We start from the raw sequence: 21054 nt of genomic DNA on the forward strand, positions 1-21054 counted from the left end.
TTATGTTTTAATTGTTTAATATAATTTCTATATACTTTTAGGTACGAGTAAAACAATTTACATTAACTTACTAGTATCAACAGAAATTATCGTATTATTTGTATTTTAATATTTCATATTCAATAAAAGTAAATAATTATTTACAATTCATTATTACGAGTAGATATTATTAATAAAATAACTGTTAAAAATGTTACTCTATTCGTTTTTTGAATTTTTTATTTTGAATAATCAACTATAATATAATTTTTTCCATTTTTGTTTATTTTTAATATGGTATTGCTATATTAATAACAATTACCTTCGAAAATATACTTAATATTCAAAAATAATGACATCAAGGTTTCCATAATAGGAGTGTTTAAAGTATTAAAATACATACCAATTCAAATTAATAATATTACTTGACATTTCGACTGAAGGTAACTTAACCTATAATTCTATGGTCTTTATTTTGTTTCATGCAACATTGACTAGTATTATAAGTCTATCACTTATATGTCAACAACTAGACAAATTAAAAGTTGTTACATTTATCGTTATGCCTCGATGTACATGTGTACATCAATGATAGTTCACTTTTACTATCATTTAACGTTTTATAACATGATTATTAATGCATTTCTGTACAAAGTGATGTTTGGTATGGGCGTGATTTCCTTGAGTTATGGTTGTTGTTTTAACATCAGGAACTCCAGGTATTATTCAGGTTTATTAATTAATAAACTGAAATATTCTAAATAATTTTATGTTTATTTTATTAGTTACAACAATACGTTTATAATTATATATTATATAATTACTCAAATAAAACAATTGTAAGTTCGTAAAATTTTTAATTACTAACTTGCCATGCTTTTTGTACAAATCATATTAATCAATCGTATGGTAGTTGGATCAAAGCCAATAATAATATGCAGAATATTTCTGAGAAATTTCATATCATACAATGAATTACTCACAGGAAAAGTCTGTTTAAACACTTCCTGGAAAAAATTAAATGCCATAAAAAGTCGGTTTTTATCATTCAGTAGCCTGTTGTATAACAGGTAAATAACCAACATTTTGTTTTGCGAGTTCGAAAAAAAAATTCACTCTTGCCACATAATACTGTCAGTTTTAACTTAACATTCATGGTGTATTTTTGAATATTATAACAGATATAACAGGAATGTCATTTGGGAGAGGGCTATTTGGGCATTTGCCTCAGTCTAAATTTTCAGTACATTTCGTGACCAAATAGTGTTCTAAAAACAATTTTTGTTAAAAATAAGTTAAAATGTCTACTTATTATTAGAAAAAAGGTTGAAAAAAATGTTTTCAAAGTTGTTAAGTTCAATTTTTTTCAATAGCTTCCTTTTTTAGGGGATCATGTTTTATACGGAATGGTTATTTTATAACTGTTTTTTCATTATACAACTCTCCCTTCAAACTAGCATAAAGATTAAAAAATTATATTTTATTTATGTTAAAATTCTATAAAAAAAAAAAGTCATATAGCCATTTTTTGCAAATAGTTTTTTTTTTGTATAAAATTAGTTTTGTGGTTATATTTGGGAATAAATCACGAGCGAAGAAAACGACTTTATGAGTTGATGAGCTGGTCAAAAATTTGCCCCAGTCTATTATAAAAATGACGCCCCTGACATATATTGTAAGTATAAAAAATACTGGGTTGAAAAAAAAATGAGAATTATGAAGGTCAGGGATGATTTGAAGTTTTGTATGAAACGAGAGAGAAAGGTGTCAGCTTCGCATATTATGTTTGCATTTTGTTAAAACAACGATTATCAACGATACGATACAACCACTGGAGAGTGGGAAGACTAACGTGGAAAATGAACCCACCACCTCTCTCTCTTAATTCACTTTTTTCTTCTATCATGTATTACATATCGCGTTATCACGGATAAGTTAGTTTACCCGACACCGGTTAGACAGTCAATACAACGAATAATAATTTTTATTTATTATTCTTTAAATTAAAAAATCGTTCTATTTTTAGTTTGCAGACAAAATTTTTAAAATTTTAATTTCATTTTCTCTTGTTTACTTGTTTTGTTAATTAATATACTTTTTAATACAAAATTACAGTTGTCGCAATTCTCTGATCGATTTAGATATTATTTTATCTCTGATAACGTCATAAAAATTTGAAATTAATGTTTAAATCCGACTATGCTGTGTTAATCCAATTGATATAATGCATATTCAGCTGTATTCTGTTTCATTTACAGTAAGTCTCAAACATTGGCAAACGCTCTTAATAGTTTTTTATAAGTTTTTACAAAATTTTTATTTTTATTTAAAAAAATTAGTTTTTTATTGTATGAACATTTTTAACATTATAAGATAGTCAACGTTAAGAAGTTATTATTATAAATATTTTAAAATGAAGTCGAATTTTTTACAGTGAAAAAAATATCGATTTGTAAAATATGAAGTATGCTTACTTACTATACTAACTTAAAGTATACTAGTTTGTAATTGTTTTTTGCCTATTCATTTTTACTTTTACATCTACCTTGGCTTATATATATTTTCTTTGTGACAAATTATTACGTTCATGTAAAAAAAATAACCATCTGATTTTATTTTTATGAATTATATCAGAAAGTTTAAAAGTATTAAATAAACCATTAACAACTTATTTACCATTAAGACTATAGTTAAAACAGAAATAAAAAAAATTGTAAGTTTCAATCATTAATTAGTGTTTAAAGTCATAGACACAACTAGAATAAAACTTTTTAGGGGTGTAAAATTAATTTCTCTCCTTATATTTTTTTATACAACAATATATATCATTTTCTATTATTTTTTGATGGTTCAACTTACTTTGGTTGAGCTTATGGACAGTATGATGCTTACAGGCACTACAACGTGTATTAAGTTATCTATAAGGATATTGTATTCCATGTGTTTAGATTATTTCATACAATTTTATTACTGATTTAATATTTTTTAATTTTAAAATTTAACACAGTAACGGTAAAAAACATAAAGTTGCACAGATTAATGTACTTAATTAAAAAACTAGAAGTAGGCAATATAGTTTTGTTATATTAGCCTAATGCGAAATTCTTCACACCTACATTGAAGACAAAATTGTCGATTTCCTCGTAAACATTATAACTCTATAAATCAATAGAGGTTTTATTTTTTATAGGTTATTCCTTTTAAAAAGGAATCTCGAATTAACAAAAAAGACTTGTTGGTTTATTTATTATACTGTTTTGATTTCTAACGTTTATCGTATTGATTTTTGATGATAAAACATAAAATTTATAAATATAAAAGAATTTTGTATAATCATCATTTTTAGTCATTGTTTATTTTTTCTATTTTTCAAGTTAACAATAAAATTGAAATGTGACATAGAATCGGTTATAGTATTAACCAATTCTAAAATAGCATAATTTTTTAATGATTTATAATTATAAATTTTCTAATCTTCCCAAAATCCAATAAAATATTGTTATCAGTTAAATTATCTTTTTTCAATCACCATCCTTATCGGTTTTCTATTGAACAATGTTACTTATTCTTTATTAGATCTCTTGATTTGATTCATTTACATATTATTAATTTTATCCTATAAAATAATGATAATCCACCGTTTTTACTAGTTAAAATAGGTAAATACCTTAATGATTTATTTAATTTAAAAATATTAAGCTTGCAAAATTTTAGATATTGTGACAATAAAGAATCTATCATATTTTTAAAGTTAAACTATTTCTGATCGAAATAATTCAAATTCAATTTATATATTTTTTATTATTAAACAACACGTGAAATATTAATTAAAAGCACAATTACTATTGATAAAATAACTTTTATACTACTGCATTTATATGAACAAATTACATATTATTTTTGTGCACTTCTTATCTTTACAAAGACACATTTCTTGTTCTTAGCACACTTTGTCATATTCATCAATAATTATATTTATAAAAGGAATAACATGATTACTGATTATTTTTTTTTAATTGAGTTTTTCACATATTTAATTATTTTTATATTATCAAATAGAATTTAAATTAGTGTTTTTTCTAATTATTTTTACCTCTTATATAATATTTCGGCATAAATTGAAACATTAAGATTTTTCAAAAAAAAATTTGGATCAATTTAGTTTACAATTTTGATGAACAATGTATAAAAAAATTTTGTCAGTGAAGAACAGTTTAAAAGTTATGAGCTTTTTTAAGTTTTCTACTTTAGTGCTAGATTTTTGTTATGTATGGCTATTACTTTTCAATAATTTTCTCAAATCAATTCGTAGAGAAATCTTTGGAGATATAGTCACTGATTTTTATTTAATTTATTTAACAAAAAAAAAAAAATTATATATATATAATTTTTTTATATATATATATATATACTAAATATTCAATTTCATTTTGCGCCACACGTTTCAAAAAATTATAAAATTCATAAAAATATAAATATATAAAATTTGCATTATTAAAGATGTCGTCCTTTATTTTTTTTTATTTTTTTTTGATACATTATGATTTTTAGTAAAAATGGACCGATTAAAATTTATTTAATCATGTAAACCATAGTAAATATAGTAAAAAAAAATATTTCTAAGGGTAGACTTAAGGTGTAAATTTCGAAAGTTAATGGGTACCTATTATTTTTTTTACCATTAAATTGGGAATAAATTTCGATAACCAGTTTTATATATAAATTACAACTAAAATATACTCTAAGAAATAATTTTTTTCTTACAAATAACTTGATCATTACTATATATTTCGTACTATTTTTAGAGTTCATATAAATAAATAAAAATGTAATTTGTAAATTTTTTATCAAAAAATAAAGGATAATATTCTTAATAAATCACACTGTATACTACACAGTTGTTACATATTTTGTTTATATTTTGATGAATTGATTTTATGCCTTAAAATGCCTCTTGTGAATGGTTGATCGGCAGAATTTTTGATTATTTCATCGAGAATTTTTATCTTATACAGAAATTTTATTAATTTTATTTCATCAGATTATAAGGATATGAATTTAATATGTTTCTATGAAAAAACGAAAAACTAATTTTTTTAGTTTTAATACATTAACATATTATCGCATCAATTATAAATATTATATTAAACCATTGTTTAAATAACTATTTATTCAATTATTTTTATTATATTTTTTATTAAATCTGAAAAAGTTTTCTGTGTGATTATAATATCATAATTAATATTTAAATTAAGTAAAATACAGTAACATTTAAGTATATTCTTGGAATCTCATGTATCAAATATGAACAATTTTTATAAATTAAATAATACTCCAGTTTTTAACCTTGATAGCAATTTTAATTTGCGAGATACTCAATTTTAAGTTAGGAAAAATGAGTGATTTAATAGTAGTTCAATTAATAATAATAAAAATAAAAAGCTAATTAATTTATTAAGATTGTTTTATCTTTATGACTGATATACATTTTTGTTTGGCATGCATTATAATTTTCATATTCCTGACTTCAAGAAATCATTGTACAATTGATAGACATAGGGATTTTAGATAAAGTCTTGTCTTAAAAGTATGTATATAGTAACTATTTACAAAATAAGACAAGATCATCTGCTAAAAATTATTAAATGAAGAAGGTCAAAGATACGTGCGCGTATAATATTAGACCAAGGCGAAAGTTATAGAAATTTACACTTGTTCATTGATTGCAATTTCTGATTGTACTGATGAAAGATATTAATTCTCATAAAACATTAATAACAATTATATGATGATATTTAAATAACGAATTTTTATGTATTTAAACCAAGTAAACATCATAAACAATATTTAAAAATAATAATCAATGCTAATTAAATATGGTTTTCAGTATGTAAGGAAACAAGTTTCTATTGCTCTCGTTGTTTGTAATAATTTATATGTTAACTAACTTACTGAACATTCTATAAATACATTTTAAGATCCTATAATTTACTTAGTCTAAAAATGTATAATTAAAAAAAATTATTTATTACATTGACCTACTGGAGTATCTAAAGGGTAAACTAGAGAGTTCAATTTTTTAATTGAAAAAATATTTTTCTTACAAAAAATGAAAAATTAGTAAATTATAATTGTTATTATATATTATTAATTATTAATAATTATAAATTTATTGAATGTAAAAAATTAATTTTATTTTGATTGTGTATAACTAAAGCATGTTGATAAAATTGAATACAACTATTTTTACATTGAAATTATTTCCTATAATTTAAAATTAAAATTCAATATACAAGGTGCTTCGATATATTTTAATATGAATGGTACTAGAGATACATTGAAGTAGATATATAATACTCCCCACTTTATTAGTCTTCTATGCTTGGATGTATGCTATTTTAAACTTTTAGTAATAAATACTGGTTATAAACTATTCAAAATATGCTTAAAATTACTATCTATTTCTTTAACAAATTTTATCTGTGAGAGTTTATTGGGAAAAGTCTTTATCAGTCAAAGAATTTTGTTTTTTTGCTTTTGAAAAATATGTATCTATAAAATAATAGGACCATTTAAATACTAAATAGCATTAAAAATCTTCTTAGATTACTTTAAAAGCAACAAGTTTTTTATTTCTTGTAAGTTTTATCGAAATAAAATGTTGATATACAAGTTCGTGGTATGTTATTGATAAAAAAATGCACGTTTTCAAAGTAACTTAATTGACACACAAGTTTACTATAATATTTTATGTTAACTTTTTAAAAATTCATTTGACTATAACTACGAGTTATCCGTAAAAAAATTAAGTATCATATTTCCTTAAACAATAAATAAAAAGATAAAATTAAATTTAAAATGATAAATCGTGCATTTAATGTAATAAGAATCCTGAAAAGTACAAAATTAAGATAGTAAAGAGATCATGATGTTTTATTTTTGTTACTGAAAGACCTTGTAACCAGTTTTGTAATATAAACATTTATTTTTTCTTTTTTTTTTTTTTATGTAAAGACATTATTTCCTTGTAAATTTAAATACCAAATGCGTAGACCAATCGTCTACCGGAATCGTTTGGGCATTTCCGGCGTGGGAAAATGAATAAGTTGTGGTCATATATTAAAAAACTAATTATTATTTTAATTCTTGATGACTGCTCAATTATATGTCGTTGATGCAAATGGTAAACATAATAATTAAGAAAATCATAATGTCAACAAAATTTTTTTACTATATTAAATAAATATTATCACGTGGTTTTGTCGTTATTAAGACTATATATAACTCTTGTAACTATGTGGTTGTTTTCATTAAGAGTAGGTTAGCTTAAAAATGCATATTTTTACGAGAGTAAGTATGTATCAATTTTACCATACTTTTAGTGTTTACATAATAGTTTTGCCTATCATTTGGTTTATCTCATTTAGTACGTAAACAATAAAATTGACCTTCTCTTTCACTTGTCGTTTAAAATAATTGCTTTTAATTACTTTTTGATATTGTAAAAATTTATTCTATGTTTATTGAATTGATTTTATTAAAAGTTTATTATATTTTATTGCTATTAGCAGTAAAACTATCCAAATTATACGTATACAGTTTTATTTTAATGAATTGATAATTGACAACTCCGTAATTTAGTATATATATTTGTACTGAGACTTGGTAACTTCCTGATAATTGTTTCATAATTAGCGATGGAAAATATCGAATAGTAATTCTCGAACTATTCGATAGATGTCCACAATTCGAATTATCCGACTATCGTTCAAAAACTATTCGAATAGTAAAAATATTCGATAGTTACACAATATATTCGAATAGTTTTAAAAACTATTCGATAGTCTATGGCTAAAAATAAACTATTCGGTTGTATAAACACAATTCGAATAGTTAATCGATGGTTTAAAATATTCGAAAATGCCCATCACTATTCATAATGGTGTAAATATGCAATAATATATGCAATTTTTTATATACCGTCGTATTTAGTGTTGGCACTAGACATTGTGGAGCCCAATGCAAAACAATTTTGTAGCTCCACTATATTATTGTTTTTTACATTGAATATTGACTAACATTATTTGACACATCGTTTAGCTTTCTTAGAAGACTTACTTTTTGTGCCGTGACTTGTCTCAAAATAAAAATAAGGTATGAAATATTTTGTTAAAATAAAATTGTTATTTTAATGAAAACAATTTTATTACAGGAAGACGCATTGATTGAAAAACAGTTTGTTTTGGTACGCTTTTTAGTGATGGTCTAGTAACCATATGATTTATAGAGTTATTAATATAATAATAGTACTACAATGTCCATCCTGCACGAGCAATTAAGTAACAATTAAATTAATAATGCGTGTAAATCTTACGGAGAAAATATTTTGCAGTCACTCTCGTCGTTCAATAATAATAAAATAGTTCATAAAGATTTAACTGTAACTTAATCTTGAACTATATTTCGATTTACTTTTTTATCGATAATCCAATGCCAGATATTTAGAACAAGGTGTGATCTCTTTGTTTTTAAAAGCAACGTGAAACCTATGAACTACGAGATTAAACAATATCTTCGGTAATTGCTCTAATTATTCAAGTTTTTTCTAACTTATTAAAACTCGCAAAAGACTGTGTTTATTTATTTTTATAGTAATATCATCAATAAAAACCCTTGATTATTATAATTATTCGGAAACATTAATTCAAACTATTTTATTTAAGTCTGATCATTAACATTAGGTTATCAACGAATCTGCAATTTAATACTTATCGCCCGTGTGTTAGTTCATCCACTTGGCAAATGCTGAAACCCAACCGGTAATTAGCTTGATTAATAGACACCTAGTTTACGTAAGCACTGGGCGCAACCTTCATAAGCAAATACTATTCAACATTATTGTTCGCAAATATTAATTCGATAATAATTCATTTAATTGGTAACAATAATATTATTTACCAACAAATGGACCAACATTAAAAACATATTCTCATACCAACGTGTTACGAAATAGGCGGTGTTCGTTACAGCAATCAGTCGGGTAGGAACATATTTTAGAATAGTAATAATCAAACATGACGATAATTTGTGACGGATTTCAGAGCGGCGTACTAAAGAAACTAAAAAGCTAAGGTAAAATAATTGCTATTCCTTGGCCACACCTACAAAAAGTGACGGCAATCGCGTATTCAACGATTTAACGATATTAGTACTTATGTGTTACGTTTGATTCCTCGGGTGAGATTCAGAGATGTTAGTGAAATTATTGTGGTACATTAATTGCCGTCAATGACGAACGTAGACTGTTTTGCATATTTTATTACGTAGGTTTGATGATTTTTCTAATAACTCGTGTAACGTAAATGCCCGTTACCATCAACACCCTCAGTAAGGTCAACCAGTGTAGTACAGCGGTGACGACGTCAAATCGAATACTAAATACACATTATTTTTTAATAAAAAAAAACCCCATAAGGAAGTAAGCTGATTTGCTATACACGTAAATACGAAAAACGTTTGTGATTAACAATCCAGCTAGAATGATTTATTTAATGGTCTTTAACAAAACAAATTTTATATTTTAACGTTCATTCAGTAACCGACCGGCGACACTTAAACACACATTAAATATACACGTGCGTATGTGACAGTGATCAATTTTTAGTTACATTTGAAACAGTGTGCGTTATTTTTAGTAAATCGCAAACTCGTTGTTAAATTACTTTTGTTTTATCTTAAAATACTGTTCGTTGATTTTGCGAGTGTTTAAATGTGCTCATTGATCGGATTACTTGGATTACTCTCATTAATGTCGTAATATTTTTAAAAATACGTAAGTGTTTAAAATAGTTTTTTAAATATTTTCAATTTATCAATGTTGCCTAAATCTAAAAAAGCCAAACCTAATAAACTGGATTGTTTGCATCTGTTTCTAAAGAACTGCCACAATGAAACTTAGATTTTTTTCCTTTCGTCTAATTTTCTTAGATTTATAATATATACAAGGATATTAGTTCTGTATTTTTTTTAAGGAATGAAGTTTTACTATTAATTAAGTTCGACGGTATTTATACTGTTTTTCGCTAGAGCTCTTCGTGGCCCCTAGTTTTGATGAATGTGCTAAACTTTTATGAAAATAACTACTTAATCGAAAAACATTTCATGATACACTTATGTGTTGACATACTAATCTAAAATATCTCAATATGCTTGAAGTTCTTTTTTTATAGAAATTAAAGCATTGTAGTCAATTTTGAAATATTTTCTATAGACTTTAATATTAATTACCAAGTCATTTACTATAACAAACAAATTATTCAAAGAAATTTTAAAAGTAATCCTCGATCTACCTCAAAAAAAAAAAAATTGTAAACAGGCTTTATAAGTATTTAAAAAATGTAATACCTGGAGGTCGTTAAAAATAAACGTAGTCTAGATTGTTGAAGGACAAGTAATTAAATTTTTACATTTATATAAATGTTTCAGTTAGTATCATTTCGATTAAAAATTTTATTTATATTTGACTTATCACTAGTAAACGCAATTTAAAATAATGATGTACCATCGAACTTTAATATTTGAAACCAATTACCTTAAATTTAGCATACTAAATATAAAAACAGTATCATATTGCAGTTAAAGAATAGATAGGATTATTTGCTAATAATTTCATAACTACCCAATAATGATTAATGACTGTAACAATAAAATGAGAAGTTATAATAATGCGTTTATGATATTCACTAAGTTACAGTTTATGAATACTATTTTTGCGTGGTAGTGTTTTACTGTATATAAGATGATCTTGAAAATAAAAATAGGAAGTATATATTACAACGACAAACGATAACGAGTCATTGAAATTTTTATTGTGATCTTCTGAGATCATGATATTTAAAAAAAGCCCTAGTAGTACGTTTTTACCGGAAGTCTTATGTTTTAATGGAGCGGGAAGTGCCTATAAACTTATAAGAACTTGATAAGCAAGGCTAAAAAAATTGCCTAAAGGGATGTCATTATAAATAAAATGAATAACAGATAGGGAAAATCGATATTTTTTAAAAATAAGCGTAAAATTTTAGTTTGTAAAACATTTACATATTTAATCCATAATTGGATAGTATATCCATAATAGTTCGAATCCCAGAAAAATACTATGGACACTCCAACATATCACATTTATTTTATTACTTTTAAATGTTTTCTGTAAAAAATTTACATAAGGCAAAAGAACAATTGTAATATTTTCCATTTTAAAATAATTGTCACATGTGATTTTCAGAACAAGTAAACTAAACATTTAGATGTCAATTTTTTTCAAACTTTATGATTTTGTTTGTTTACAAATAATAATGTATTATTAAAAATTCAATTAAGTTTTGTCGGATTCATATTTACGGTAAAATTATACGTTTTTATTAAAAAAAACTTAGCATTAAAAATCTTGCTATAAAACATTTTTAATATTTTTATTTTTAAAAATTCTTAAATATTTATGTTGAGTTTAATCAATAACAGTACCTTGAACTCGTTTAAAACGACAAATTGTTATGGGAGGTCATTTTTTAAAGTGATAACCCCCAGGACACTAAATTTAAAATCTTATGGTGTAATGTAATTTTACATGTTAAAACACAAGCTAGTTTTTCTGTGATTAATTGGAACTCTTACGACTGAAATAGTATATTTATTGATACAGTAGAATGGGATAGTCATATTATTCAATTAGTACAAGGTTCAATTAACACTTGTTGTATCTAAAGAGAGCCATTATAACATCAACAGAATATTAGGTTAAATTCTATTATATATTCGTAAACAAAATATTAAGTAAACAAATAGTTTTAAGTAAGATTTTGATTTTGTGTCTCAACAAAAATTCCATAGAACTTAACTAATAGAGACTTTTTTTATAGTATACATTTTTTTCATTCGACTCATTCAACATTTATTGTTACTGAAAATCATAATAGTTATAAGTATATAAATATGTTTACATAGCTAATTCTCTTTTAAAATTTAATGAAGTTTTATGCTAGTGCATATTCATGGAATTAATGGAAACATTTCCAACCTTCGATAGAAGAAGAATAATCATATTAATGAGAAAGTCAAATAAATCATTTTATTAAAACATAACAGTTTGCGTATAACTGTTGGTTTTTTAACGAAATTTGCTATCTTTAATCAGTAGAGCGTACGGCCCCAAAACAAAATACTTTTCGTATACATTTTTGTGATAATCACAATCGAGCGGTTTTTTGTTATCTCTAATCTCTGAACTCATATTAGATAGCTTCTCAGATAGAATTAGACCACAGGGATCTCAGTCATTCGGTTACTATGGGAACAACCGTTATGAAAAATCACGTCAATTCTCAATTGTCTCGTGTCATGAAAGAACCGTAGGTCAAGTTTCCGAATATCAATTAATATAAAAACACGTATCGGTAAAAAAAAAATTGCCCTGTCAGCAAAACGGATCAAAAATTTGTGACCCGATTACAATTATTATTATTTTTTTGTTAACTTGCTTTACCGCTAATATTAAATAATTTAGTGCACGCTAATTGCACACCACATAAATTTAGCTGACTTAATATAGTTACACGTATTGCAAATTTCATATAGTCATTAATTTTGCGGTGGATTTCGTTTCGCAGTATTGGACTCACTCAAGGCGGTTGCCCGAGAGCACCGCGAATGGGATGCAAAGTCATCGTGGATATCATCTGAACACTGTCGACGAACTCAGCCGATAAGCAACCGAAACCAAAATGGGTCTGACTTCGATAAAGCTGCCGTACCAATCGTCAAAGAATCGGTTATTTGGTGTGCCACCACGTCGTATGTCGTCGGCTAGTTTCCAACCGATACCGACTTTCAACGTTAATGATCCTTTCAACAACGATTATCATCGGGCACCCAACCGGCGAAATGTGAACGCCAGAAGGAATGCCGTGCCAATCAATATGCTCGTGTCTCAGAGAGGGATAAGCAACAGTGAGTTTTTTTACGTTAATTAATTAAATACACTAGTCGATTGTAATAATTCGGAATCTTCAGAATTTTACAGCTTTCAACATTATTCAAATTAACTGTAACTTTATTGTAATTTATAAAAAAATTATGCATACTTCTTATACGAAAACCCGCACGTTCATTTATTAAATACTTAAGAATTAATTAGTGTGATTTTGAAGGAAAAAAAATTGCAAGTCAATTTTCAACGCGTGCGCAATTTGCAAGGAGTTTATTTAAATGTATAGAACGAAACGTGATTTCACCCAGAAATGTCATTATCTGTGCGAGTTATGAGTTTAAAATATTTTTTTATTGGTAATTAATTTTCTTAAATTTTTATCTCTTAACTGACCTACATATTGTAAAGTAATATTCTGAAGATTTCTCGCAAATACAATCGAGGGGTAATACGAGTTACTATTTTGCTCCGACAAATTAATCTAAAAAATATAATGGTAATCGGACTTTTACTTTAAGTATTCCTAACATAAAATCTCCGTTTATGCATTAAACTTAAATTAGTTCAATTTGAATATAACGCGCTTCTAGATGAATATTTGTAAAATATACTGTTATAGACGATTACGATCGATATGAATTCGTAATTTTTTATTCAAATACTTTGAACTCGTGATAATGATAAGTTAAGTGAAAATTTACACTATTGTCAAAACACTGAAATAATTTAAACCCCAAATATTGTTACGTCTAAATAATCTATTGACCACAATATCTAAAATATATATGTAATAGAAAATAAGGAAAGCAACGATTACTTCAGTATCAGCAACCACTACAAATTATTTCAGCGCAGTAGACCGTGTATTACTATTTCATACATGTTTCCTAACATTTACTTAGATACACGAGTTTACGTCACGCGTTCATTATGCATATTATGTCTATACTATTGCAACTCGTATGGCGTTGAGACATAAGGAGATTCTCCAAAGATATATTTTATATTTGAAAAATAATAGTACCTAGATAAAAAATGATAAAAAATAGAAGCACACGGGTGAACTTTGAAGTCAAACGAACCCAATTAAATATTTTTACTAGGTCATTTAGTTGGTATACTACTGATTATTCAATTTAAAAATATTCGCCCGATTTAATAAAACTTCATTTCTTGTTCGTCTTCTTTGTTACACATCTTTTTTATTCCACAAAATTAATTTAAATATTTTTGTAAACATGTTTGTAGAATAATATATCATTATTATAGTTTAGTAGGTCACCGGGAAATAATATTAAATGTATTGTGAACAGACCTTTTTTAGAATGAGTGGACGGTAGTTTGCTGGACCCGGTTTATCCACTGCATAATATCGTATACGTGTGCTACATATTATTATAATTGAGCATGGATAGTTACATTGGAGGAAGTTTTAACACCTCATTGTACACTATTACGTATGTTATACGATTTATTATCGTTTGAAAAAAAAAAATCGGTGGTCAACGAAATTTAAAACCCCTACTTCAATAGTGAAAGTTATATTACCCATACCTACTTGTATCTTTGTCAGTAAATTTACAAAGAATTTGATAAGGTTCATTACACGTTTTGATTTATTTTCGTCTTAGGCTTTATATTTACCATTTATTTTCATACAAATAAGTATTTTCTTTATTTATATTTTTAAACACCGAATGACAATTTATAAGGAATAAAACAATTAATAGAAAGGTGGTTACGGCAATAGTAATGTTAATGTATTAAAGTCTTGGTAAATAAAAAGAAAATCAACCATCGCAATTTTTGTGGTACCTAAAATTAAAAAAAAAAATTTTAATGATAACTAATTTTGTATACCTATAATTTAGGGTGTTTTAAAACGGAGAGAAGATTGATCCCTATTATACCTTTTTTAAAACACTTCTTAAGAAATATTACACAAATGTAGAAATAATAAATTAATTTAATAATTGTGTGGCGTTTTATTTAATTTTTAATTTTAGTATTAATACAACTTTTTACAATCATACAGCATCTTTAATTTTTAATGCAGAGTTATAATTTGTAAAAGAAAATTTAGTATCTAAATTTACTTTCACATAAAATAATTGCGTACTTATGCTTCTTTCTGAAATGTTGAAATTAATAATTTTTAATGAGCTTATTCGACTTTTATACTAAACAATACAAATTAATAATTAACTAATGTTTCATAATTCAGTTTGCACATCTTGAAAAGCCGAAAATTGGTATAGGTCTCTGTATGTCAACACAACCGGACCATAACATGAAACTGTTAATTGTTTTGACTAACTACGAGTAATAAAATCTGTTATATTTTTCATAAACTTCTTGAGTAATTTTCTTTGTATAAATATTACTTTTCATTACCGAGTCCATTATTGATAAATCATATAGTAAAACATATTGTAATTGTAATCGTTATAACTAGTTGTTAGTATTTCAAAATTACCGCAGGATAATTATTTAAAAATAGAATGTTAATAATGATAATCGTTTGGGGGTAAGCGTCATAATTTCTGATAATTTTTATGTTAAATTAATATTCACACTCTCTATCATCTAATCATCACTAAATTCTCTATTTGAGGTCGGCTCTGCCTTAACACTTTAACAGAATTTTATACCGGCTGTCGATCTACGAATCCAAATTATAGCTAAGGAAACCAGTATAAAGAAAAAGTGTGATGCATGTGACCATATGGGAACTGTTTAAGTTCCCATGTGGTCACCCATCCGACAACCAACGAAAACAGCGCAGCTAAACATCCGTGCTAAAGTGAGTGAATAGACCACTGCGCCACACCATGCACTATCAATCATTTAATAGAGAGTATAAATAAGACATCGAGTTTCAAAACCAGCTCAAAGTAATTTTTAAAAGTTTCCAAGGACAACAAAAAAAAAAGAAAAACTTTCCAATAGGATTAAATGAGGAAAACAATTTTCAATGATTAGTTAAAATTTTGTTAGGTGTTAAATAATATTTTTACAGTATACCCATGCCCTTATATTAGCTCCCTCAGCCGTGATGAGATTGTATCAGACCGACAGACGATGTAAAATTCCTTCAAATTGTTAAGGCAGAGTTGACCCCAAGTAGTTGGCATAGTTATGTTGATGATGATAATTACGACATTGTGAATTATCAATTTATCATATAAATAGTTTTCTAACAATTGTGCATAAAATAATTATATGTTTTGATCATTAAAAATATTAAGAACTAAGAAGCAACTTCAACCATTTCTTTATTTCCTGATAAATTTACCATCGTTAATTGTAAATTAAATTGGTGAAAAAATTCTGGTGTGCGTTAGATTTGAATACTGACATTTTTTTTTGTCTACAACACTTGATTTTAACGCCTTCTTGTTATCGTTATATAATTATTTCTCTACATACATTTTAAATATATATAAATACTTCTATTCTTGTATTACAATCTTTATTATTAATAAAAAGAGCTTAAAAAAATAGTAATGATTCATACGCTTTGGCTACGATTGTAAAATCCTTCATACAACGTAACCACAACAAATGAATGCGTTTTATTAAACCTCAGTTTTAGTTGCACAATAATGTGATGAAATTATAATTAATTGTAAAGAATAAAAAAAGTTGTTTTTCAAGTCTAATTTATCTAAAATCGTCTCTTCTTTGTTATTAAACTATTTAAAAAAATTGAATAAATTAATCTATGTAAATATGCGGTGGTTCTTTCAGCAGAAGGTTAAAAGTATTAAGCTTCCTCAGTTAATCGGAAATATCCTAAGTTTTAGGTATGATAACTACAAAAAAACGACGGGGTAGAAAGATTACCAGAAATATTATTTCAATATTAACCCTATTGATCAATTCTGTGTATGTCACAGTAAATGACTATATTTCTTATTTTTTTTTTAACTAGATCATTTTTTTGTTTGGTAAAATATCACTTGTAAAATTTAAATTCTTTACATTCAAGACATATTTTAACTGTAGTTAAATATTCTATAATTGCATTATAATCACAGCACTGCCACGAAATTTACAATATCCTGTTATAAATCGTGATACATTACTTACTAAAATTTATTGAGGCATCTTTATGCCGATATCAATGATATTATCAAGAAGATTAGTGTTTTTGAATGAGTATCATGATTCAATTTTTCATATCAGTAACTTAATATGTTAATATAATGATGACCTTATATAAAAAAGAACAATTATTATGATAGTATTTAATGTAGAATAATGTTTGTAGGTTGTATTTTGGTAATAAAAATTCTAATCAATTAATCTTAAAACTGATAAATATTACTAAAAATTTAATCTAACATTTTATAACATAATTTAGTTGTCATGAAATGTTCAAATTTAATTTTTCTATTTATTTAAGAAATTTTAGGAACCTATGATAAAATCTAATTAAAGAATTTTGATAAAACCAATATACTATTTATTTAATATTATAAAATATTACTATTTTTATTTGTAAATATTTTTATGATAAAAGTATATAACTGAAAATTCAGAAAATTTAATATTTTATGAATAACATAAAATATTTGTTCATAATTACTAGTTTTACATGTTATAATACTAAACAATTTTACATATTAGATTATTGTAGAATTTTCTTTTAATTATAATATTTTCTATTTATTAAAGAGTTGAATTAAATAAAGTAATTATTATTAAAATTATTATTACAGTTTATATAATTTTGAAGGAAACGCTTTGTGCTTAAAAACTTAGTTTAGTTTTGTTGTAGTTTTAGCACAGAAAACCCCGAATTTTCCTTAAATCAGCATAGATTAATGCAAGTAAAAATCTTAAGACTTGTTAAAAAATGTAAAAATAAAATTTCAATACTAATATCACTTATAAAAAACACAAAGCTATGAAAATAAACAACCAAATGTTTGTATTACAATATATTCAAATTGAACAATTTTATCAATACTTGATTTTTATAAAGTATTATTTTGTGTTAAGTTATATCAATATTTATTTTGTATTTTAGGTCGATTAGCAGTAATTTTAGTCGGTGTTGTTGCCTTAATAGCAGGATTGATACTGTCTTCAGTTCCTTGGGTACATTACATAGTATTAAAAGTATGTATTGTTTAGCAAAAAATACTTTATTAATTTTTAATTTAATGAAAATTTAATTGCTAAATAACCAAAAGGTTACCGTTATTTTTCAAAATAAATGAACTTCTAATTGTTAACTACATAGTTTTACTTGTAAATCTAATAATTACACTTAAATTAGTGTATTTAATTTAATGTTTGTGCAATTCTTTCTCTACAACTGACAACTCTATTTGATTTAGGTTTTCAAGCTTTTTCTTCGTTAATATTCATAGAATTTTTATATAATGAAACTATATTTTTTTATTTTTCTGGCAGTTGAAGTCATCTTAAGGACATACTATTCGTATTTTTAAACAACTAAAAAATTGAGTTTCTTCAAAATTCACTAATTAAATATGTACATAGCAGATATATAATTCTTGCTTTTATTTTAACTAAGCCATCTGAGAATATTTGACATACTCTCAGATGGCTTAGTTAAAATTAATTTAAGCTTATTTCCTTTACTAAGAAAATATATCATTAGGAAGTTGTATTTAAAATATAATATTGCGTAACTGATTTCAAAATCTTTCTATGCAATTTTGTTAAAAATAAATTATACATAATTACAGTATTTATAACGAGTTTTAAGATTTTAAAAGAAAAAAAATGTATTGAATATTATACGCTGTAAAAATAAAATTACGATAGTCCTTTCTAATAATACACATATGCCAATTACTCATAAGATTATCCAAATAATGGCTAATATGAGACTAGGTACATTCCCTAATATATTAGAAATGTAAAATCACCACATCTATTACATTTATATACAAGTCATTTTTCAAAAACTATTAGGTTAATTTAATTTTTCTAAGAAACAAAAACAGTTGTATGATTCTAATCATTATCAATATTTAGAATTTTATTTTGGTTTTACACAATAAAAATATGTTCTTATCACTACAATATTATATTGAAATTCTGGTATTTAGATTTTGGACATGTTAATCAGGGACTATTCTCCCTGTAGATATGTCTGTGATGGTAATTAATAGAAACCAATATTTTTGACCATCAAAAAACTTACTAAAACTCTAAAATATACTTTTATACTGTTAAATAATGAAAAACAATTTTTCGTTAAATATTATCAAAAATCCCATTTCATTTATTTATTAGATTTGGAAAATTGCCAGATATGTACAAATAAAAATACTATGTATGAAAACATGATTTAAGCTAGAGAAAATTACTTAACATCTAGATTTTAGACAAGAACAAAAATATATTTTTATCTCCTTCTCAAATAAGGTTGATCCATTGCATAAAAATTCTATTATAATTTATTTTATAGTAACTTTTAATTGTACATCACTTAATTTTTTTTCTGTCCGTAAAAGTTTGGTAAAATAAAATGAAAAAATATCGTATTTAAGGGTTGTAACTTAAAGAAAGTTGAAAATGTCATTATATTATTATTATGTGTCAATATTATTAAAATGTGCATTTTTATTCTTCTGAATTGGGTGCAAAATCATCAGTATCTAAAATGCACTACAGAGTATTCGGCTTTCTATACTAAAAGCAAGTTGATATGAAAACTTTTGTTCAATCACGGACAAAAAAATTGTGTCCATTATTTTTTTAACTTACGCGCTTGTGTCGTATGAATTTATTATTTCATCGTAAAATCTAAGAGTAATAACTATTTCCTACTTTTTAAATGTAAAACACAGATTTTACACTAATACTTTTTCGAAGTTGAGAAATGTTTATCTTTGAGGTGATATTAAATCAATAACTTGAAATATTTTAACTGTTTATTGCTTGTGTTAATTATAAATGTTTAACGAATTTTTCACAACGGTATAGATGTATTTAATGTCGTTTACCTTCAATCCAACAAAACCTTGCTATTGATTGATTCTTAATTACCTAATAAAATACTATTTTTATATAATTCCTATTTTTAAATTGTAAAAAAGGCACTAACGAAAACAAGAATTATAATAAATACTTCAATAATTTAAAAAAAATGTTTATGTTATAATTTAGTAGTATTTTTCATTTTCAGAACTTAAAACTTTGGAATGGTACGCTAAGTTATCATTACTGGCAAAAACCCGGAGTTTTAAGACTGACAAAAGTATTCATATTTAATGTCACCAATCCGGATGGTTTTTTGCATAATGGAGAAAAACCAAAACTTCAAGAAGTTGGGCCATTTGTTTACAGGTATTATTAAAATTTTTTTTTTTTTAGTACCATCTTATTTTAAGTACTGCTTTGGTAAAATCCAGAATTATTCGCATTGTTATTATATATTTTCCCCGTCAAATAAAAAAAAATTGTTATATCTTTGATATAACTAATCTTATTTCACAGTAGATAAAACTAATTTTGATTTTGTTGCTTAAGTTTTAAGCTGAAGTAACTCGAATATATTTTTCAAAAATAAGATGAAAATGTTATACTATTAGTCATTTTGCCAACATTTATAATTATGATTCAAAACTATTTATTAAATTATTGTACTGGATATGAAATATTTTTTATCTAGTTAACCATATAATAATTTTGGGAAAAAGAAAATTTAACGAATTATATTCACGAAAAAAAGTTTTCGAGTCCTTACAATTAATTTGTTCCCTGGGTAATAGAATTCACAGAGGAATAGCCCTTTAATTGGAAATCGTTTGAGAAATCCTTTCCTATTGTAGTGCATTTATAAAAAAAAATTATTTTTATTTTGACCATACTTATCAAAATTGTTGTTGTAAATAGTATTATTGTACATGTTTTAAATATTTTAATTATTATGCCAACTACCTTAGAAATGTGACATAACCATTTCTGCCTATTAGAACCTTTGATCCTGGATATTAGTTTTTTAGTTTTAGTTATTAAAAGGATGGATATAGTCGCTGCTCATGTATTCAGACTTTGTTGTTCATTTTACGCATCCTATGTTGAATTTTACGATAAGAATCGATTTA

The 21054-nt window shown here is 25.1% G+C and overlaps 1 protein-coding gene across 3 annotated transcripts in view; it reads left to right on the plus strand.

Moving 5' to 3' along the window:
- The window catches only part of LOC126896304 (scavenger receptor class B member 1), a 39495-nt gene that overhangs the window by 6967 nt on the left and 11474 nt on the right, over window positions 1-21054 (plus strand). Inside the window, exons 1-4 of one of the 3 annotated variants that reach the window (XM_050668969.1) lie at window positions 1937-2236; window positions 12642-12981; window positions 17997-18088; window positions 20133-20293. In XM_050668969.1, coding sequence (XP_050524926.1) covers window positions 12756-12981; window positions 17997-18088; window positions 20133-20293 — 479 coding nt within the window. In that variant the 5' untranslated portion in view covers window positions 1937-2236; window positions 12642-12755. Of the gene's footprint in view, window positions 1-1936; window positions 2237-9232; window positions 9812-12641; window positions 12982-17996; window positions 18089-20132; window positions 20294-21054 lie in introns of those variants that run through there. The other 2 variants (XM_050668968.1, XM_050668970.1) reach the window with 2 other exon arrangements.

Source organism: Daktulosphaira vitifoliae, unplaced genomic scaffold, assembly GCF_025091365.1.
Source record: "Daktulosphaira vitifoliae isolate Bord-2020 unplaced genomic scaffold, ASM2509136v1 Scaffold_1, whole genome shotgun sequence".
Taxonomy (NCBI): Eukaryota; Metazoa; Arthropoda; class Insecta; order Hemiptera; family Phylloxeridae; genus Daktulosphaira; species Daktulosphaira vitifoliae.